Genomic DNA, 22770 nt, shown 5'->3' with positions numbered 1-22770 from the left:
ACTACAACTAGCCAAAGTGCACTCCACGCGTAGAAAGTGGCAGCCTAAAAACATTGCACCATTCAAAAGGATGCCAAGGAATTCAACCATTCTGCCGTCAGGAGAAGTAAATGTGGCAGTAAACTTTGGATGCCTTTTTCTCAACATTGGTTTTCTCGCTTGTTGCTCATTTTGTGCAGCTGACTTATTTTGTGACTGTTTTTGTTTATTTTGACTGCATTTGTTTTGTTGTCCTCCTTGAACCTGAGGTCACGACATTCTTGGTTTTCCAATTTTTTAATTTTACATTTTTTTGTATAAAATTTTCTTCTCAGTCTAGACACATCTATGGCAACTTCATGGAAAAAATTCAGAACTCAAAATTTGTTTTGAGGAAAAAAAAATTATGCATTTCTTGGCTTGTAGCATGCCAGTATAAAAACGTAACTAATGTTGAACCAGCTTTCCGCCTCATTTTGTTAACCCTGCAGGCTTTTCCAAAAAGGAAGATAAAAATATATTGTGGAAAAAAATTTTGTTGAGATATAATCTTGAAATTTTGTCAGAATAGTCATAATATTATTTCTAATAAGTTCAAAAGTTTCCGTGTAAATCGATCAACAAATCGAAAGCTTTCTGCTAAAAGCCATGTCCCCCCTTAACCCCATAGCGGACTTGAATGAGGCAGTATCGTCTTAAGCCGACTGTCGTTTCTGGCGCCTGAAGAGTCCATCTTGTCGTGTGGTTTCTGGAAATCTGTGTCTGGTTTAAGGCGATTAGGGCTCATACAAAGCAATTTTTTTTGTTTTCGCGACAAATGGCAGCTCGGGTTATAAATGACTATTTTGGCACCATTTTCAAAAAAATGTCTATTAGGGGGTTAAGCTAGGGATATCTTGTTAAGAATTCCACCTTTGGGGACTGATTTCTTGTCTTGAGGCATCATGCCTCTCACAGGGCGGTCTAAACTGCCACTTTTGGTCCCTTTTGTGAGCTATGTGTTGTGCCCTTCAGTGCCACTCTGCCAGTGAGGAGCTCCTCCTCTTACATGTCTGAAATGGGGAGAGGGAAGAGCACTTCTGCTTGCAGTATGTGTTCAGATGCTTATAGTGCTTTGTGAATACAATCATAAACCTGCCTTGTCTATGTGCATCGGGCCCTTGGCTACTGCGGCCCACTGTTGGCACATTGCACGAGCTGTTCATTCGCTACAAGGCACTACTATCAGAAAAAAGATTTATTCTGCTGTTCCACAGCTACAAATATTTTCTAGTGTGCACTACAAGTTTAGTTGAGATTGAGTTCAGTTGTAAGCACTTGTTGTGAGCAATGAGCCAGCTCTAAAGGTAGCTTTCGTTTTGATGTGCGCGACTGTCTCATGCACTGAATTGCGGCCTATAGTGGAGGTTGCCCATGGTGAGTGCATTACAGTTATTCCCTGGGTTCATCCTTTGCAGAAATCCAAAAGCGCACCCCCAAAAATAACAAGGACTTTGGAGAACTGGAAAAAGCAATAGCAGCCCTCAACGAAGTGATGCTGTGAGTTTATGTTGCATGACCCTGTTTTTTGGTATATGCTTTCGAGCATGCGTACCAGAGCAAAGTGCTTGAGTGTACAAACAAGGGAACAGAGTTCTTGGGCAGTTGCCATGCAAGAGCCATAGTGAGTGGGCTCATGTGGGGAGCTTTGCTGCTGCTACGTGAAACACGAGGGAGGGTTGCTGATCGCAGCTGATTACTGGCAGTCACTGCTGCACTTGCATGCCTCCTCTCTGGCATTTCGCGTGCTTTGTTCAGAACATGGTAAAGCTTTGGGAATGGCTGCAGGTTTTGAGATGTGCCTGCAAATTGTCTCCTACCATGTGCTTCAGAACTTTGGAAACGATTGCGAGCAGTCAAAGATGCTTCCATGCGACAACCTCGAGCACAGATGCATTAATTTGTGCTTTGCAGTAGCGAGGTGCTAATGACTCCCCTGTCCAATCAGCTGGTGGCAGCCTCATAGGCCTTGCAGTGCAGGAGGGCAAAAGGATGACCTCAAGAGAGTAAAAGGAGCAGTATATGAATGTCAGAAAAAGGCTCATAAAGAGAAGCAGATAGAGAATAGGAAATGCCGGATAGCGACAATCAAAGGGAAGTACTACTAAGCTGAAGCAAGAACTCTGATACATACTGAAGTAAAAGCAATACCTAATGCAGTTGTTGCTACCTGTCAGGAACTGGCAGAGATGTGCAAGCTGTTAGAGAGCAAATGAGGCAGGGAAATAGCCGATACAGGTCAGGAAAGAAAAACTCACTTTATGCATCAGTATTTACTACCCCACCTTCCTACTGCTGAGATGAGTTTTGCTACAAAAGTTTGTTCAATTCTTGTGTTTTGGATTGAAAAAGGGCACGTGAAACTTTTTATTTGCAAAGGAGGATAGGACACCTGCCACGTGTGGTTGTTGTAGCTTGAAAGATGCTAGCATAGGTGTTGAGAACTCGTGCGAGTAGTTTTATTTGTTTGCAATACTGCAGTCTTGATCTAAGACCACAGCAGATGGGGAACAAGATGAGAAAGAAAATAAGTTAATACTGAGCAAAGGGTGCCGTCTAGAAAAGTAGCGCATTTGCTTTCAATAAGCAGTTCTCTCGTGATAGCACTACATAAGGTTACACGTATGGTCTTTGCTAATTTAAAGTTCTCTAAAACTGTTTTGGGTTGTCTTTCAGCATGATTAGGAGGGTTGTTTCAAAGAAACATTGATTTGCTGTCCAAACATATTTTGCTGATCGTTTTGTTGCATTGCAATATAATTGCCATACACTGGGCATCCTCCACATTTTTGTTGTCCATAACGGGTATTTTTCAGTCTGTTTTGTTAAGCCATGGAGCAGGTGCAATTTGAGGCGCTCTGTCGGCTCTTGCTGAACCTAATGAGGTGTTAGGCTGTTTACCTTGGACCCACACAATGCAGACTGCCAAGAACAGTGTACTTTTTTTTGTTCTTTTTTGCAGCAACATCAATGAGGGGAAGCGCAAGACAGAGAGCCAGGTCGCCATGTTTGACATCTTCAATGACATCGAGAAGTGTCCCGTAAGTGAGCCCTGTTGCTGCAAGTGCATGCTCAAGTGCACTGATGTCTGCTTCCAATGAGGCAGGGCACGTCATGTGATGGCAATGCCTCTGGGTGCAGCCCAACATCCTGTCTGGCCACCGGTTCTTTGTGACCAGCCTGGACGTGGTGGAGATTGGGGAAGGAGGCCTGGGCCGCAAGGGGGATGCCCTCACGCTGTTCCTCTTCTCAGACCTCGTGGAAGTGTGCAGGCGCCGTGGCAAGGCGGCACTGGCATCACGCAGCCCCGCCGCAACGTTGGGCCGTGCAGGCTTTCCCAAGACCTACAAGCACATCCACATGGTCTACCTGTACGACATCAAGCGTGTGGTCGAGCTCGAGCCTGCAGATGACAACGGTCAGTCTTTTGCGGGAAAGTAGAGGGCCAGTGCTTGTGAGCTAAGCACAGGACGGGTGCTGAGCTCACAAGTAAACTTCATGCCAGTGGACGCAAAAGGTATACCTTTGCCAAGCAACAATGCAAAAACTGAAAAATCCAAAAAAGTAAGAGCATTTCAAGGAACCTCACCATACTCTTTACAATCAGAATATTTATCAGCCAATAAAGATTGCTTATGCTTCTTGAGGCACACTGAAACATGGCCAGTCTAGCCCATGTAAACATTCCCACATGAAGAAAGGAATTCATCGACCACCTCTGCTTTAGTGAGAACAAGCAAATCGTGTTTTATCCTACACATACTGTGTGGCCCGCACACCTTTGTGCTGTTTTTCTTTATCAGGCTGATAGTCCGAGGTAACCCATTAGATGATAAAAACACATCAGTGTTATTCCCTTTTGCCATGTGTCACCACAAGGGACTTGTGGCAGCTTTCTAAACCCATCCAAAGGGTTACAAAGTTGCAAACAGGTACCAGGCCACTGGGAGCTCCGCTGTGACAATGTGCTGTGAAAAAATGTTGCAGTGCCCCTTTGACAGCAGGTTTTGGAAAATAATCGCTATATTGTGATTGCAAGAATTTTTTAAGGACAACTGATGTCACATTGCCCCACCTGCACTTGGTGTGTATGTCACCGCTATTGAGGTCATGATAGCCTAACCAAAACTATGGCAGGACAAAGCTGTTTCCAGTGACCTCTAGTTTATCTTCCATTTAAGTGGCGACAAGCATGACCTTCCCGACCTTGGTCCAGGTCTTAGTCGAGGTCTTAGCCGGAGAGTTGGGAGCCTGTATCGCCCAACACATGGGCGATATGGGCAACGAGCAGTGGTCACAGTATTGGGCGGAATGCAGCAGGAGGAGTGGCTCAGCTCTCCTAATAATAGGGCACCTGGGTGAGTAGGGTGAGGTAGAGTTGTGACTCTGTGGAACATGGGCAGGTCCAATGTGGATGTGTGTTGTTAGAGTAGGCGCCACACACCTGACAGTAGGGTGCTTGAGTATGTGGTGGTTGTACGGGTCACAAGATAGAGAATCTGCTTGCGCTTGTCTAATGAAAATAGACTCATGGCGAGTAAGATGTGGAGGAAAGCACTGGTGGGAGTGTTGTAATTCTCCGTCTTTCCCTTTGGTGCTTTTGGTCCATAGCCGACTGTCACATCGCACCTCCCGCCAACTCTTGACTTTCAACCGTGGGACCATCTACCTTACGTCACCACACTGCTACACCCCGCAACATGGGCCCGGAGAGCGACTCAGCTCGCCGAGAAACAAGAGCATGCCACCTCAAGACCCCATCCAATGACACTTACTACACAGATGCAGCCTTCGCCGACTCCAACGCTGCAACTTCGTCTATAGTCCCCCACCATCACGATGTCCATCATAATACCGGTGTTCCTGATCTGACCTCAGCTGAAACGCAAGCAATCGCAGAAGTGACCCTTCACCACTCTTGCCAAACTAACTGGATAATTAAACTCCCAAGCATGAAGGACCTATTGGGGTTTAATGTGCAACATGAATAACTTTACAGTCGACCAGTGTTTCTAGATATATTGGTTAACGAAGGTTTTCTGCATTTTGAGAGCTGTAGGTTTTAAAAAAGATTTGGTGTGTGGTTCTTTAGTGTATTTTATTCTTGGCATTTTCAGTTGTTGTGTGGTTGCTTGGGAGAGGTGTTTCAGTTGTGAGGATTCTTCAATCCCCATTTCTCCGTTCACGCATGGCTGGGCCAAGCCACCCCAACATGTCCCCTGGGGTGCCACCATCTCGGGCAAGTGACTACATGTGCGGGACTTGTGTTGCCCACTCGACACATGTGCCTTTGCACCCATGTCCCGCATGTAAAGAGTGCTGAAGGAGAGGGTGCTAGCAGCCTTCCATATATTCACTCATCATTCAACGGATAGCACGATTCAGCCCACTATGGTCGCCGTCATGCACCACATGTGGGGAAGCTCCACATCTCTCTAGGCCTAGCTAGCTGAGTGTGTGTCTCGTGCAGCCCAAACCCCCAACATTGCAGCAACAAGGGTTTGTTGGTAGTTGTGTACCTCTTGTACTTTCTAATCTGTGGAACAGCATGTGCAGGCACTCATTTGATGAGGACTTGCATCTTCGCATTGCAAGCTGCAGCTTTTTGTTAAGTTGTGGCTGGGGGACAGCAACTGCAGTAGAATTGACACATATGGTTGCTCTCTCGTGCAGATGTGAAGGATGCATTCGGTTTGGTGCTGCGGCTGCCTACGGAAACTTGTGAGAATCTGTACACATTTGTGACTGAGCCATCGGCACCCTGGCGGGACTTCCTGTGCACCCTCTGCCTACACATGGGCAAGGTCTACAGTGCTCCGGACCACGTGAGTTCTGCCTTTAGTTGTAGGCAAACCACTGGGGCCTCATATTGGTTGTGTCGGCTTAGCCTGTCCATTGCCAAGGCAGCATGACCTTGCTGCGACGAGCCTCTGTCACAGTGAATCCCACTGTGGCATCTCAGGTTGCATTGCCTCTTTAAAAACTGCATAAGAACAGCAAACAGCAGACAATGATTGCTTGTTGCACCTAGCTCTACTGCTGGATTGCTGACCCAAGATGGCACTCAAGCTGTGGCAAACAGGGCATCTAGAATGGGCTTTGCAAAGCTTTTTCGAGTGGCTACGGAGGAAGCCATAGGTGCTTCCATCGTTTGCCCAGTTTTAGCAAGAGAGCATGATAGGCTCTTGTTTATCTGTGAGGGTAGAAAATAGCCCTGTAGCCAAGTGTAGTTATGGTAAGCATGTTTGTCATTTTGTAAGAATCATCTCCAAAACAGCTCCTATGTTCACTGCTTAACAAGTCAGAATGTAGCCAGCTATGCCTAGCAGTGGTTTTTTTTTGTTTCATACAGGCTTGTCTTGTAGTAACAGGCGTTTGTGCTTATGCTAGCTAGCGAGTCTGGCAGCACATGCTTTGACATAGTCATACAGACTAATTTCGTGATGTAATTTTGCTCTGGTCTTCTTCCGTCACCTGCTGCTAGCAAAAGAATATTTGCGTGTTCATCGCAGGCCCCTTTTTCTTCACTTGTCAGAACTGTGTTAGAAATTTGCTGCCATCATGATGCTTTTAACACAATTGTGTATATACCTGTAAAAACCAACAGTGGTTGTTTCACATTTGAGAAGAAATTTGGTCTGTTTAAGCTTGCGTTGAGAACTTAAGTGAGAAAGGAACATTTTTTTTTTATAACATAAATAACCAATGGCATCTCAATCGGATAATGCAGCATACATTTATTCTAGTTAAAATTTTCAGCTAGAACATTTAAATTTTCAGAAGCATTCTTTCCAATTGGTTTAGGCAATCATAAAGAATGCAGTTTTGTGTATTTCAGATTTTTAAATTCATGTTTGGTTATTTGCTATGATTTTCATCATCAGTGTTTAACAAAAGACTTGCACATTCCAGCATATTTCTTCTTGAAATGCATACTCTAAGAAAGTAAACTGCTTTACCTGAGTTTTGGTGTGTTGCATGGTTGTATAATTTCCAATGAAAGATGATAAAAGAATCCGCAAAAGAAGCATATTTTTCCTTCTGCAAGGAAAAGGCTGAGCTTTTTTTTCTTTGCAACTTATTTGCTCAAGAATAAAAGCCAATGGGAATAGCATTTGACCCAAGGAAATGGCCCTGGCTTGTGGTAAATTGTACACGTGTTAAGACTGCATGTGTGGCCCATATTTTTGCCTTACAGACTGCTTTCATGAAGAAGATGTCCATACGAGAACTGGGCTTGGACCCTGGTGCCCTCCAGACCACTCTGGCCAAAGCACTAAAGCAAGTGTGCTTGTATTGTTTTGCATGTGTTTTGTGCTACTCTTTATGGCTACATGTCGCACGGGCTGTTTTCCTATTCGGACACTCATGCATGCTTTCAGCTTTTGCTTGAAACGCTTCTGGTGCGAGTGGCGCAGATTAAGCAGCCCTTTCTTTGAAACCTCTGTCTCCCGGGATTATTTCCTCTCTGAAAAGGAATACACAAATGCATGCCAGTGCTTTGTGCCACCGCTAGACTTCCATATTGTTGCCTGGCATCATTCGTCTGTCATAGAAGAGCTTCAAGGAAAAGTGTCCAAAAGGTCTTCAATAGTTTCAGGACATATCTAACACAGAAAGATAATATGCATTGCAATGTGTAATAACCTGAACAATGGTGCTAGCTATAAGTTATCACCCAAGTGTGCGCTTTGGGCCATACATTAGAGAAGTTACAAGTCAAATAAGAACTTCGCACCAATGATATTTGAAGCACTCTGCAGGAAACTAGCATGGCTAGTGGCGGCTCTCTGGGTGGTTTTGAGATACTCGAGGTGGATGGTAATGTGGCCACCAAGCGAAATTTGTCAGTCGCTTCAGTTGCCGCATGACCTCTCTGTCCCTACTCTCCCCTTCTATGCCTGCTCTTAAAACTGTGGTGTTTGCGGGGCAGAAAGTTGGGCAGTGCATGGCTCTCTGCCAGACAGTGGACTGGAAGTGTTCGCATTGTTTCGATGCCCAGTGCCGCTGGGTACCCTCCGGTGATACAATGGGTAAAAGCTTTCCCTTGGCCTGTTGCTCGGCTTATCTAGGATAAAATGCTTGGGAAATGTGTCAATGGCTCCACCTTGAGTAAACGAAAAAACCGCCATGGTGCTTTTTGGCCATAGAGGCCCTTGCGCCATAAAAATTATCACCAGCGCTCGCACTGCACGGAGCCGCTTGTGCATCGTCATGTTTGCTTTCATAGTGGACCGCATTATTTACCTAGAGATGTAGGCAGTTCTAGTTTCAGTTTTATGAGCTGAGTGTGTACAGTCCCCAATCAATTTTTCACATCTCATTTATTTGGATGGCAGTTCCACAGAATCACCCATAATATTATTGGTGGGTGGGGTTTGTCTTTTTCAGACTGCTCAATTATCGGGACTCTTTTCCTTTTTTCTCATTTTCTGCAAATTGATTGTTTCTTGATCATGCAGGCATTATGCCATGCCGTATATTTTGACTCCTACCCGGGCCTGATTATTGGCCTGCAATGCTTTCAGACGAACGAATACAGAGCAGTGGTTGTGTCCGTAGGTATGCTGCCAAGAAAGGGGAGAAGCTGTCGCGTGCACTGTCCATCACACGACGGGTGGCCACGCCCAAGCACAGGCTGAGCAGGGCCGTGTCCACCTTCATCAGCCCGCTCAGGAGTATGACCAACCATCCGTCCCCACTGCATGGCATGCGATCTAGTTCCAACATCAATGTGAGTAACATCACAGCACCCCCGACGCAGCCTCCCGCCCCCCAGGAGGATGGCATTTTCCTGGTGCCACGCCAGGTCAGCTAGCACAACACCCTCGAGCAAGCGCTGCCTTTGTTCAAATTTCGTATTGGGCCTTGAGCGGAGTTAATGCTCTTGTGCCAGCACACTTATGGCAGGCTCTGCTGGCATAGCCTGTGCTCTTTTCTTTTGCACAGTTAGCCTGCGGTGCTCCCTGTCTTTTCGGGAGCGTGCATTTATACTGGATTGACCATTTAAAATGTTTCAGTGGATATTAGCCATGATCTCTGGCACATCTGAATTGCCGTATCAAAAACATGCCCTTCAGTGATAAAAACAGCACCCCTATAATATGAGCAGCTTGCTCTACCAGGTGGTTTTACTGTAACTCCCTGAATGCTTCGTGCTCAATATCATCAGAAAATTAACTACCTAGTTAGACACAGGGTAGCAGCACCATCCAAAGCAACTTAATATGACTAGTCAACACATTGGTATATTACGCCTGAAGGCTACTCTGCATCAACTTGCCTTGGACTATGTGAACATAGTTGTCTTTTTTACATGTTTGCAGAATTCTGTCTTGAATCCATGCGATGAAATGAAGCAATTTTTATAAAATATAAAATTCTAATTTCTGAGGAAAAAAAGGGCAGGTTTACCTGAAAAACCGGCATATAGTTTATTACTTAAACCTGGAGCACTCCTCCCTTTACAGGACAGTTTGTACTCTGCTGGTGTCATCATATCCCAAATGAAATTTGACTACACCTGCTCATTATTTGCAGCTTGTCGTGGTGCGCTCCCCTCACAACTGGGTGCTTAGAATTTAGTTGTCAGGCAACCTAAGCTGTTGCACCGCAGGTGTGCTTGTCGCGATGTGGATTATGTTGTCATCCCAAGAGATGTGTTGATCCAACTGCTGCATCTGGCTAAGGAAAGCAGGACAGCTAGGTTGGCAGCACAAAATTTGGACAGGTCTTGTTTTCCTTTTAATACTCATTGACATTTTGGGGGTCAGAAAAGGAAAAAGAATGACCTTGTCACTTGCAAAATTTAGGTTCTTCTTCATACCAACCAACCTTGAGTGGGTGAATAAGCATTAACGTCCGAACACCTGCCTGGAAGAAGAGTCTGGCTTGGGGTTTTGTTTGCTTTGGCATAGTCATGTCGTGCCATTGACCTGGAAGGTGCACTCCTGCTTCAGGGCAGTGCTGCGCTTCCTGGGCTGCAGCTTTTTGGTTAAGAATGGGAAGGTGCTGCATTCAGGTAAAAATTTGTGATGTATGATGTTGCAGAAGGTGGGAGAGGGATACAGGACTGCACTTGTTTAATGCATGACACAAATGGTAAGGAAACATTTTTAGCGTAATTATTTTATACTCTGGGGGAAGCTCTGCAGCGTGCTGAGGCATCGAGTAGACTTAAAAAAAAAAATTTTGCAACACATGTATTTTTTGTAAATTTGCCTGTGTTACAGGCAAGCCACAGTGGATAAGACAAGAATTGTATAGCCAGCAATGTATTGGCAGCATTGTGCCATACAGAAGCAAAAAAAAAAAAAGACAGGCTGAGAACTTATGGCAGCTTTGTAATGATGTGGGTTAACTCATCGTCCCAAGAGGTGTTTTGATCCAGCTGCAGCACCTGCTATAGGAAAGCTACAGCCCAGAAGGTAAAACTTGCTGAGTATGGCTCGTAAATTGTGAACACCGTCTTCAACCAAAGCACCACTGCAGCTGGCTTACCTGGTGGTTGGCTCCTGCTCAGTGAGCTAAGGGTAGCCATTTTGTCACCTCAGTAGCACTGTTTGTATGGCTGAAAATTGCGTTCAGTGGGAGCATTGGATTGTGCCGAGGCAATATGTCAAGAAGTACCTTATTTTTCTGGTGCCAGCAATTAATCCTTAACTAGTTTTGGCAATCAAGCAGATTTTCTGTCAACAGTCCTATACAGAGGAAAAATTAAATTTACTTCTTCCCCTCTGTATTGCACGCGCGCTTGCGTGGCCCTGAAACATGTGTACTGGCAACCACTGTGGAGGGAAGCTGCGGCTAGAAGGCACCATGCACTGCTCAGTTGACATGAAGGAGCAATAAAGTGAATGGTGCTGGAGTACACAGCATCCTTGATAGCAAGGATAGCAGAGCCAACTTGGAAAGCATTCTGTTGTTCATCAGTTGATACCAGATGGTCGAGCACCACTGGAGCCTGGTGCTACATTGGTCTTTGCCTGCAGTGCACACTGGGCAGAGCCACAGTGTTCAAACTGTGTCTTATGTGACTACTATGCACAGCTGCTTGCATTACAGTTGATCTGCCGTATTGTGCTCTGTTGCCTGTATTGTGGAGGTGATGTGCTGTCTTGTGCTGCAATTCCCTCAGTGAAGGGGTTGCATTTCTTCGACAACTGCTTACATTCTGACTTAACATGCAAAAAAGATCTCGCACTCATTTTCTATTGCTCCATGGTCTCTCTGCATCATTGTCCTGCCTTGCAGCAAGTGCTGGCTTGTTCATGAATGAAGATCAATGGGTTCTTAACGCACACTATACTGGAGGGCCCCAGATTTATTCTGACTATCTTTTATTCTTTAACCTGCTTTGCCATTACTTATTTCTTGTTCTTACAAGTTTTTATCTGCTCCCTATATTTGTACACACTACCTGTTGTCACTTTGTAGTGCTCTGACCCTAGAGTTAGTTGCAACAGGGCAGAAAGTTGAGCTAGTTGGTACACGTTCATTATGAAAAAACCTGGCGCTAACAAACGACGACACAGAGGGGACACAGTCGTCGTTTGTTAGCGCCAGGTTTTTTCATAATGAACCTAGAGTTAGTGTACATGACTAAGCCAGGTATTCCGATTGCAGCGTGGGAACAGCTAACTATGAAATCTGGTGCAAATCTAGGCAGCTCAACTAAGGTGGTGAATTGGCCTTGTTGGTGCAACATAGCTGGTGAATGCAGTGCAAAGACATGAAAAAGCTGTCATGTCTCTATGTCCTTTGTCCTGTTTTTGCTCTGCATTCACCACTTCGGCAGCTGGCGAGGAAGGAAATGTCGAGGAAAATGTTATATGCTGTACTGGCATTTTAGTCCGCTGCCACATGGCATGCAGTGCCAAAACATTCACCCTTTGGTGCTGTGCATTGTTCCTGTACTCACTGTTATGTGTAACTCGAAGAAAATGTGTGCATTATGGCTCACTTGACCGTTCCAGTGTTGTGAACGTGTGGACAGGAAGTTTGCCACATGCTGCATTCTCTTTCAAAGGGCAGGTATTTAGTTCATCTCTTGTGTGTGCGTGATCAGCTGTCAGACTACCTCTGCAACTACTCGTCTTTGTGTGCATCTATATCTGTTCCTGTGCTGTGCAGTGTTTCTAACATTGCAGCTGTGTGTTCTCTAACAGGCTGTGTGTGCTACCACAGTTGTTGCATCTGTGTCCTGTACAGTATTTACTGTGTTTAGGCTGCAAATAAACATTGTGCCACACTGCACTGTTGTGCTGCGCGTGACTGCACACATGCATGTAGAGTGTGCATCTCACATTAGAGAATTGCCCTCTTGCATCCTGCTATAAGGATGCATTTTCCAAGTCTGTTATTGAGCGCATTTTGCACTTGTGAAAGGCCGCCTCAAACCATCGAGTCATGTCATGACATGCATACGAATAATGTGGCTGATTTTCAGTGCATGAAACCGATCATTGCTTTCATAAAATGTGTGTGACGTTTAATCCCCACCCATAGGTATGCCACCCAGCGGATACGATGTGCTGCTCTTCTGCTCACCTGCAGTTCAGCACGCATCAGATGAGAAAACAAAACATGTCATGTGGCTAGGTGTTGCGTCAACACTCATGCCTGTTTGGTGTGCATTTATTCTCTGTGCATGCAAACAAGCTATAACCGGAGATTTTGCCTTGTGGGCAACAAAAACGAATGCAGTGTGTAGAAATAACTGGGCATGCCAGTGGACACATGCTAAGGGCACATCGGCGACAAATTCATGTTGGCCTGTACCAATATATTACCACGCTGTAACGACAAAGAGGCTACTTGCACTACTGGAAAAGGCCAAATTGTGATCACAGAGTCCTTGTCGTTATTGACATCATGAGTTTGAATTCAATGGCAAAAAAAATGTGTTCTTTTTCAAAATTTATTTTCTCAGCAACAAATACATCTTTTGCTGCTGAACAAACATGAACATAGCCAGGAAGAGCCGAGCGATCAGTTTTTATTGAGAACAAAATTGGGTATAGTTATCCTTGGTATCCTTTTAATTATCCCCCCCCCCCCCCCCCCCAAAAAAAAAAAGGTTAATTCGGAGACTTCTTTGTATAACTTTTAGCTAACTGCCTGTTGTGCTGTTGTGTTTTCACCAGTCATTCTAGTTTTTGGAAAAGGTTTAGTTTGTCTAACCTATAGACAGATTGACTCGTGCACGGATGTGTTACCTTATCATAATGTCAGTATCTTGGCCTTGTCTCATGGTTCCCCTGATCTTGTATGCTACTGCCATGTAAACCATTTTGTCTGGTATGATTTGTGAAGTGCCACAGAGAGGGGCTGTGCAAACAGACACCGCACTACCTCAAACTGTCATGCTATTATTGTAGGAAGTATTTACACACAACCTGTCAAAATTAGGAGCAAAATAGAAGCAAACCTCAGAGCAAAGGCCTAACCTTCAATAGTGTTTAATGTTCCCTCAAAGAAATCCATCTTTTGTTGACTAGCAAAACTGCAAATGGCTCGCACGTCTTTTATTATTTCTTTTAATATGCTTCCAGAAGGTCCAGTGCAACTGTATTCTTGCTTCTGTTCATCATCTTTATGAATGCCTTGGATGTCACTTACTCTCTCTGCTGATGCCCATTGCCTTGGCTCCTGGGAAAGAGCAGAGGCGGTAGATGTGGCCCAAGCATGGGGTGGTGTCTGTCTGTCATGGTCACACAGGTGCACTGTTCTGCATCACAACCTCAGCCTCGGCTTACTAGTTTTGGGCAGTGTTTCTTGAAAAAAGGGGCAGCTCACATATCCCTCAATGCGGTACAAAAGAAAGGCGGAGAGAATCACTTTTCCTTGGCTCCCACTCAGCTCCAAACCACACTGAAAGTACACTTCTGCAGTTGCTTGCTCTACCGCTGCTTGGGGCGAGAGCAGGTAGCCTTGTTTCACTGACCATTGCAACACATCAGGACTGTGGTCAGAGGCAAAGCTTCAGGTGTTTTATTCATGGCACTCAAATGCTGATTACCACAAACTCTGGTATAGTGGGCATGTTGCATGCAAGCACTGTCTGCATTTTTCGTAAGAAATACTTGGTCATAACCTGCTGTGCTTTTTCGTTATTTTGCTGACAGCTATCTCAAAATTCTCGGGTGTTATGCATATCCTGACTCTGCTGGCTAGTGTTTACCTCTAAATATGTTTGTGCCCCTGAAGTAGGCCCCAACCACACCGAAATGCCCTGTGCAATCACTGAAAACAAAATTGGCACCCGAGCTGTGTACCCTTTCCTGTTTACTTGTAGCAGCCTGGTACCAAGGGCTCATATCAGAGAGGCAAGTATTCATGGATGCAGTGGTCTGGGATTTGAAATCTTTTCTTTCAGAACCTGCCATGGTGGCTCAGCACGTTATGGTGCTCGGCTGCTGTCCCGAAAGACGCGGGTTTAATCCCGGCCGTGGCAGTCGCATTTTGATAGAGGCAAAATGCTAGAGGCCCGTGTACTGTGAGATCTCATTGCACGCTTTGGGACGTTAAAACCTCATAAAACCAAACCAAACCAAACCTTTTCTTTCAAAGCAAAATTGATTAAGGTTACGCCACAGGTGACCCACTGCAATAAATTTAAATTTGAATTTTTAACTTGCCTACGCAATTTGGAACCAGTTGTAATTAGAAAAACATCAGAACAGATATCGTTTCTATTGTTCAAATAACAAATAACAAACATTGAGCGAATAAAAACACCCCAGTTGCTTTGTTAATTTGTTGCATCACTAGGGAAGAATCACAAAACGGCTAGAAAGTGCCTGTGAAGTGAGAAACTGCAGTGAATTTAGTCGAGGATTCGACACATTCGTCTGGTCAGGCATAGAAGTGGAAAATATTTACAGTCACTGACCAAGGCAAAAAATGATGAGATTCACTGCAGGGCTTTTGTACCTGCAATGTGAAGTGCAGCTGCCGATGAAGAGGTGGCTTGTATGCAGCGAAACTGAGAAGATAGCTTCTGTGTTATGGAGGCAGTATGTAGGGACAATAAGACTTGAAACTTTGTTTTATGTGCAGTGAAAATGCATTTTCAAGATTAAAGTAGAGATAGCTTAGTGATGAATAAAAAAATTGGCTCCAATTAAATGGAACAGTTCTGTTGTCTTTTCAATGCCATTACCATTATCTCTTAGATTCAGTGCAAAGTTTCGATGTTTCTTGATAAAACTTTCTCTGTACATTTTCCTCCGCATCATGATCAATTTCACCAAGTTTGGGAGCCGTGCAGGGGTTTGTAGTTTCCATAAATTCAGGCGATTTTGTGGACAGCACTGCATTTGCAATGTCACAAACATTAAATGAACGATAAATTTTCAGGCCTGTATTAGGTTGCCTTAGGCATTTTATGAACAGAGTCGTCATTCCACTCACTGTTTCAACCATTCAACACATGTTTGAATATTTTTTCAATGTCTATGACGCAATGGCTATGTCATCGTCCCAGCAATTAACCAAGTTTCGGTTTGCAGTTCTTGCTGCTTTACCATAGTATTACTTGCTATCTTGAAACATGCTTTGTAGCGCTGGAGACAGTGGATTCCGCGGAATGTGATGCAATCATTAATTCAAAGTGTTGGAAAAACTGCGAAGTTGCCCTTCAATTGCTGAGTATTCCTGTTTCTACAGACAAAAGTCCAGCAGTCTGACACACGTGACTTTAGGGGGGAGCTGGGGGTGCGCATTGGCTCGAAGGCTTTTCGATGCATGAGGCCTTTATTGCAGGACCCAGCAGACGACTCCCCGTGTGGTAGCCCCCAGCGCAGCGGCACAGTCAAGAGCCAGTCCTACGGTCCGTCCTCATCAAAATGTGTGTGATGCTCTACTGGTCACGGTGTTTTCTTGTTTTACAGTTGTCAATTTCCGGACGCTTGAGCACTGCGGCTTGGCTCATTGAATTACTTAATAAAATGCTGATTGCCACTCCCTGGTGTCCTGAACATCTTGACATATCAATATAGATATAGAAAATAGCGCAGCGCACTGTGGATGACATCCACGTACATACCAACTTGTTGGTGGTTCTGTTGTCTTTTTGTGGGTGGTCGGAGTACAGCTTAAAGGGATGCCGAAGACAACTCCATCCAACTTTTCTTGTTACTAAAGATCACTTCTGTGACTCCTTCCAGTTATGTGTATGTTTGTGCAACGCATTTATTGCCGAGGAACTTCGAGTTGAAAATTTTTCTGCCACTTGATTCAAACTCTCGAAATTCACACCAAAGAGTACTCCGTGATCACTGTTTTGAAGTGAATGCCGGTTTGTCTTGCCTCGGGGATCCCCACTAAGAAAGCTCGGTAGACCAAGGAGGTTATACTAATTAGTATTAGTATAACCTCCTTGGTGTAGACTCAATGCGGCAATTTGCTTATGAAAACTACCCGAGGTGGCGACACCTGCACCTAATTTTTTTTTTAGCTTCTGAAAGTGGTCTTTGTCATTAGAACGTAGCATTATATCTATACAAGTGCAATTGGTCCTGTATCCCTTTAAGTTGGCACTGGCCGAGACAGCGTCTGTTGGAATTCTTCCACTCACTCTATAACTACTCTCTTTCCCCCCACGAACTTCCACTTCTTGGAGGTACCCTGGCAGTTTTCAAGCCACACGGTGTGATGGCCTCATGTACTGAGGGATGGAAGACCTTACACTGGATGTGTTGCATTCTGCAGCAACAACACCGGTGGCACCAAACTTTTACAGGCAGCATTTCAACTCAAGCACCCAACCATTGTGTGGCAAAGTAGGACGTTTTTCTTGGAGCTGTTGAAAAGGTCCTCGAAGGTCTAACATCAATTTATCATGCATTTCTTGCCAGTCAATATTTTCAGTTTCATGCTTTGTTTCAAGGTTATAATTCTCTCTTACAGTGCTTCCACTCCTGTTTTATTCTGCGCTGCACTGATGAAAATGACAATAGTTGTGCCAATGTGCACCAAAATGTCTTCAGTGGCCGCAGCCGGAAAAGGGCAGGGTTAATTGTAGAGACATGGGAGAGGCCTTTGCCCTGCAGTGGGTGTAGTCAGGCTGATTATAATGATGAGCAGCTCTTTATACTGTACGAAAAGGTATCCAGGATTTCGCATATGGTCTGCATAACACGTTTTCACACCTCCCTTGGTTAACGCTGTGATCGGCAAACCTCGTCGCCACTCCCGGAACAGCTCAACCTAAAGCTCACCGCCGCCCCCATGACGTGCCACGTGAGCATCGAAGAGGTCAGTGAAGAAAAAAGCACATTGGCTTCCTGGCTTCCAACCTAGGTTATATATACACCTGCAGCAGTCAAAGTTGTGTACTGTGCCATTTTCTTTAGATTAATTGTGTTGCAGCAGGAGTGCTCTGGTTCAAGTTGGGCCAGTTGGGCAGTAAATTTAAGGCCCCAGAGGTGGCAACCAAAATGGTGAATTATATGGTCAGCAGCACGCTAGTTGCTCAAATTATCCAGTGAAATTAGTGTAGTAAATCCGGAACAAAATTTTCCAGTGGACTAGTATTTTTAAAAAACTTACTGCGAGTGAACCGATGTCAATTTTTCGGGGTTTGAATATGTATGGCCAGTTGTGGGCCTCTTATCGAGTGAACAAATAGCATATCCTTGGTACGAGTCAAAATCCCTGCTGTGCCAGCAAGTCGAAAGTGCTCAATGTGGCGACCCCATTGTTAATGTTTACAGTACAATATTCTGGTAAGTTTTTCTACAGACTACGAAGACCCTTACCAGCTAGAAAATTTAGTCACGGTACATATGGCAGGAGTGAACTGAGCACAAGTTTGTTTCAATCCTGGCACGCAAAAAATCTGTACCCAGAAAACAGCTACATCCTCAGGACGTCCTGAGGATTAATTTTTGAGGACATTGTATTGTCCCGAGAACGTCCTCTATTGATCAAGAAGTCCTGCTGTCCAGCCTAAGTATGTCCTCAGGACATCCTCAGATTTCCTCTGGAAGACCTCCTCAGTCTATTTTCAGAATGTAATTAGGTGGCGATGTAGTCCAGGGAATGTGGGCCACTATTTGCTTAATCGTTACAGGCGGTTGTGAAATGACTTCGTTTTTGCTTCTTCTGTCTTGGATTCTAGCAAAAGTAGCAAATGACCGGTTCATTCGCCACATTTGCTGGTACAATTTGTACATGCAACCTTTTCATACTCCCAGGAGTTGAATTCTGCTGCCTCAATGGAAAAACCAGTTGGAAGAGTGGTCCAAAAATCTAAACAGTCCGTCATTAGATGAATGCAGTACATAAGACAATGTTTAAAAACCATAAAATCTGAAGATGTCTCCTCAAAGCACAATTTTTTGTCACAATGGTTTTGTACATTACATTGCTGTGTACATAAATAATAAACCTGCAGTTTTGAAATAATGGAAGCCAAGTGTGAGAAGTAAAGCTGGTTTTATTCAATGCCACAATATTGTCCTGTGATAGGACTTCTAAAGGTAGGGCATTTCAGGAATTCTTTTCCTCGAGTCCAGCAATATACTGAGGACATCCTGATGAGGACATTTGGCTCTGATGCTCTAAAAAGTACTCAATGTCTTTTTTGGGATGAAGATGTTTTGACTATATCAGGACGTCCTCGGGACGTTTGGTGTTGTCGGAGTAAGTATATATGACATCTGAAATTTGCAAGGGTTTGCGGCTCTCCAACCGGCACTCCCGTTTGTTCTGTATGCACACAAGGTCCTGCGATGGCGCTTCATCTGCTAGTGCAGCTGCTTGAAGAAAAGCAGCAGTGGCGGGATGGAGCGCATGGAAATGTGAAGTTGCGTCGATCACGCGTACGCTCATGCGGAGTTTTCGCGTGGCCGCTTTAATCCCACGCAATTCTCAGCAATTATAAGTCCGCATTTTAAGCCATAGGGGCTGAGAAAACCGGGCGATAGTAATAAAAGCCTGCTCACCTCTACTTAGCACAGCGATGCCTCTCGCTCCATAGTTTCGTTTTCGCGCTATCACTTGCCTTGTTACCATGGCGTAACTTCATCAGGAGCCGCACATAAAATTCACACCGCCTTGACTCCTTGATGCGTCGGTGTTCTCTGAGCACACCGGAAGCCTACGAACGCGAGTAGGGCCTATAGTCGGATACGACTTAAGTCTGCAGTGAAGCTCCGCCCACATTTAGGACCGGCACACAAAATTCCTCCACAACAGAAAAGTAGTCCGTTGTTAAAACTTGTCTCGTCACCTAAACAAGAAGCTAATCACGAGGAAAAAGTTATAAGCTCTACAGTTTTGATACCTCGCATTGTTTAATAAAGTCAAACATTAAACAGCTGATTTTGTTTACTTTTGTGACTGGCCAGCGGAGTAATACAGTACGCCGCGGATCGTGGCCCAGTGTTAACAGCTTTTTTTAGCTTATATCCTACTATAGCAGTTAAACATCGATGGGCCTTACAAGGTTTCACCATATCTGGCGTGCCGTCGCCGTGATGCGTGCGTACGCGAAACGTGCCTTGAAGCGTCTGCAGCCTCTGTAGTAGTCACTGCTTTGATACCTGTGATGATGATCGTATATGTGTAGTAAAGCAAGACGAAGGGCCAAGCCGCGTAGACAAAAAAAACTTTATTGCTGCGAGTTTTAGACCGTGCTGGGTCACTGAGCCACTGTGCGGTCCCGCGCTACATGTGTAGTAAAGACGAACCCAACAAACACAACCTCCTTAAAATCTCCCTAAAATAGCCGATCAGGACATTTGGAATTTCCCTGGGAGGCGCTCATTTTTCCCGAACACATCCAAAAAACGTACCCACTACTAGCAGTGTCCAAAAAGTGCGTCCCAGGGAAAGCCCCAGAAGGTTATTGGTCGATTTCTCGGCTCTGGCTCAATAAAACTATTTCTCCTTTTTCATGCAACCTTCAGCCATCTAAGCGCACCTATGTGCCAAATTTCAGGCATATGCTTAAGTTACAGGTGGCGTAATACATCTGTCCACTCCTGTGAATGCATGCTGGCTCGGCAATCCTGGACTTACCTGTTTACATGAAATGTGCTAGAATTTTACACACAAAGGAAATATGAGTTCAAAAATTCGCCCGATCCCGCCTATATAACCAAAAATTGCAGTGCAATACAGATACAATTTCAGTTTATTAGATGTGCTCTTTGCATTTGAATACAAACAGCAGAGGCTCCATTTAACAAACAATGCACGTAGCACTACGGCACTTGCATATAATAATGGCCAAATATTTCTCTAGCTCTGAAACATCTAAAAAATGAAGCAATAAAAACATAATACAGGCTGAAAGTTGATGCACCTTAGGAAAACATTCTAAATGGTTCAAGAACATATATGCACACGCAAAAGCAAACCAAAAGAAAAGGCGAGATGGGCGTACGCTACAGATACGTGGTTTCAGGTCACGGATTTTCTGCAGGTTGAAACCTCCATCTGGCTTTGCCTCTCGCACGAGCCTCGGAGTAAGCTTCAGCGACGTGTTATCAAAACGGAAAAAAAAATTAATTCTACTAGGCGAAAATAAAAAAATAAGCGCAAACCAACGTACCTTGACGACGTTGCCAACGGAAATTAACCCAGGGATGAAATAAAAGGCGGCAACAGCTGCAACTATGAATTCAACGCAGCCTTCTGTCCTGCGCCTTCTCACGGCACAGCGAACGCTCAAACATGCGCGTTAAATCCTCGTTACACCCCCGTTTTATTTTCTTGTGACTAAGTGTGGAGATAAGACTGCTTGGATGGAGCCAGACGGGAAGGTGGACGTCTTGAGGTAGGAACCCTGGCGCGCCGCACCCATGGTGCAGCAGACCGCGCGTGCGGCACAATACGGCGTGGGAAGCGAGATCAAGGTGATCAAGGCACAAGTAATCCGGTGGGGTTGGGAGTCAGCGACACGAACACAACACAAACTATACCGCTGTGACAGGACGGCAATATAGGTAGAGCAGGTTAATCCATGGGTACTCGCAGCAAGAGTGTGGTGGGCCTCCGAAGGAACCTCCCGCCTATGACCGCAGTGGACGGCCACGCTGCCACCAACAACAAGCAGCAGTTGTCTGAGGCGCTAAGGAGTGCAGGGTGCGTGCTAGGAGTAGCCCATTGCCTTGAACTCCGCCGCCGCGAACGCCGCCTGGAACAGCAATATCATGGAGTAGGGCCGTGAAGCTGCACAAAGGACTTGCGATGCGCCGTCGCTGCATCAGTCCCAAAGGAATTGTGGGCACGCCGAGGTGCACGGGAAAGCTGTCGTGAATCCGTAGCTACGAAGTTCACGACAGCCCAGTGATGGCAGCAAGAGCTTCCGCGCGCTGGGGTTTGCGCGCGAGCGGCTAGGGGCTGCGCCAATACGAGTGCGCAAGATGGCTTCCGTCCAGCGAGGAAGCCGGGCGAGCGACGGGAGGCCATTACTGCATGTCTGCTAGACAGCGGCGCAACGAGCACTGCTGGTAGTTGGAGATGCTTGCAGGGACCACATTCCGCACCGTGTTGAAGTTGTAAACACTATAGAAGACGGGCACGTTGGTGACCGCCACTTCCTGTGGCGCGATGAAAAGGCAGACCACCGTCGCGCCTGCCTGCAGCATGTAGTAGACGGCCCACGTGCACGAGAAACGCATGCGCCGAGAGAGATGCGGGCTTAACTGCTGCCTTCGGCTGTCGGAGCGAAACTGATCTCTCAAAACGGCGAGTGCAAGAGCAAAACCTTCTCTCCGTGCAGCTTGTGGCGCGAGGGAGAGAGAAAAAAGAGCGAGGAGTCTATTTTTATTTTTAGTTGAAAAGCATTGGTCCCATAACGTACTCCCCAGTTACCTTTTTGGGACCAAAATGTGATTCTTTTTTTTTGTTTCTGCTTAACACTATCTAAAAAACGTTCTGCCCCTTTGCTTGTGTTTCCATGTCCTGCCTCTACAGTCTGGAAATGTTTGATAAATGTTGTACTGGGACATTACATCCTTTCTGGGCGCACAGGGGGAGGTATGTTGCTTGCTGGGAAGGGCCAAGCCGCGTCGACAGACTGACGGAAAACTTGCTGCAAGTGAGTTTTAGACCCTGCTGGGTCCCTGGGCCACTGCGCTGTCATGCACTGCATCACGTTGGTCATGTCGGTACTTGACGTCGGCAGCCCGAGTCAATGCAGCAAGCTGATATGTCGGTTCTGCATACGTGAGCAGGACCTCCCAGTCGTCCCCGCTCGAGATGGCGTGCTGTCCCTGCGGGGGAGGGTCAGAAGGGCAGCCGAAAAGGATGTGGGAGAGTGTGGCGTGAGGGTCATCGAATAGGGAGCATGCAGGGGACGTGACACAATAGCGGGATAACAGCTGAGGGGATGACAGAGAGCGGGTCTGGAGGCGTCTGAAGAGGATGTGTTGGGAGTGCGTAAGAGAGGGGTGGGAAGGGGGTAAGTCCGATGGTCCAAACGGGGTATTTGCGTGAGCTCTGCAAAAGTGTGCGCCCGCTCCCTCGAGAACCCTGGATCGACACTGTCCTGAGCCCGGCAAATCAAACCTCGGGCCAATTTATCGGCAGCCTCGTTTCCAGGGTTCCCAGAGTGAGCCGGCACACACTGGAGCTCTACCCTGCGCAGTAAATTTTGGGTAGGGATGTTCAACAACTGCCAGGCAGTGGTGTGAATCCTGCCCCTGGAAAAGTTTGACAGAGCTGTTTTGGAGTCGCTGAAGATGTATTGGGCGTCCGAATGTGCAAGAGCTAGGGCGATGGCGGTTTCCTCTGCCT

The 22770-nt window shown here is 45.7% G+C and overlaps 1 protein-coding gene across 2 annotated transcripts in view; it reads left to right on the top strand.

Moving 5' to 3' along the window:
• Window positions 1–15984, top strand: part of pbl (epithelial cell transforming 2 pebble) — a 58592-nt gene extending 42608 nt beyond the window's left edge. Inside the window, exons 12-18 of one of the 2 annotated variants that reach the window (XM_077660145.1) lie at window positions 1437–1518; window positions 2981–3059; window positions 3160–3436; window positions 5692–5843; window positions 7217–7299; window positions 8581–8752; window positions 15784–15984. In XM_077660145.1, coding sequence (XP_077516271.1) covers window positions 1437–1518; window positions 2981–3059; window positions 3160–3436; window positions 5692–5843; window positions 7217–7299; window positions 8581–8752; window positions 15784–15876 — 938 coding nt within the window. In that variant the 3' untranslated portion in view covers window positions 15877–15984. Of the gene's footprint in view, window positions 1–1436; window positions 1519–2980; window positions 3060–3159; window positions 3437–5691; window positions 5844–7216; window positions 7300–8580; window positions 8828–15783 lie in introns of both variants that reach the window. The other variant, XM_077660144.1, reaches the window with a different exon arrangement.
• The last annotated feature ends 6786 nt before the right edge of the window (window positions 15985–22770 follow it).

Source organism: Amblyomma americanum, chromosome 3, assembly GCF_052857255.1.
Source record: "Amblyomma americanum isolate KBUSLIRL-KWMA chromosome 3, ASM5285725v1, whole genome shotgun sequence".
Taxonomy (NCBI): domain Eukaryota; kingdom Metazoa; phylum Arthropoda; class Arachnida; order Ixodida; family Ixodidae; genus Amblyomma; species Amblyomma americanum.
The sequence above is the reverse complement of the archived record's forward strand: the minus strand, read 5'-3'. Positions and strand labels throughout refer to the sequence as shown.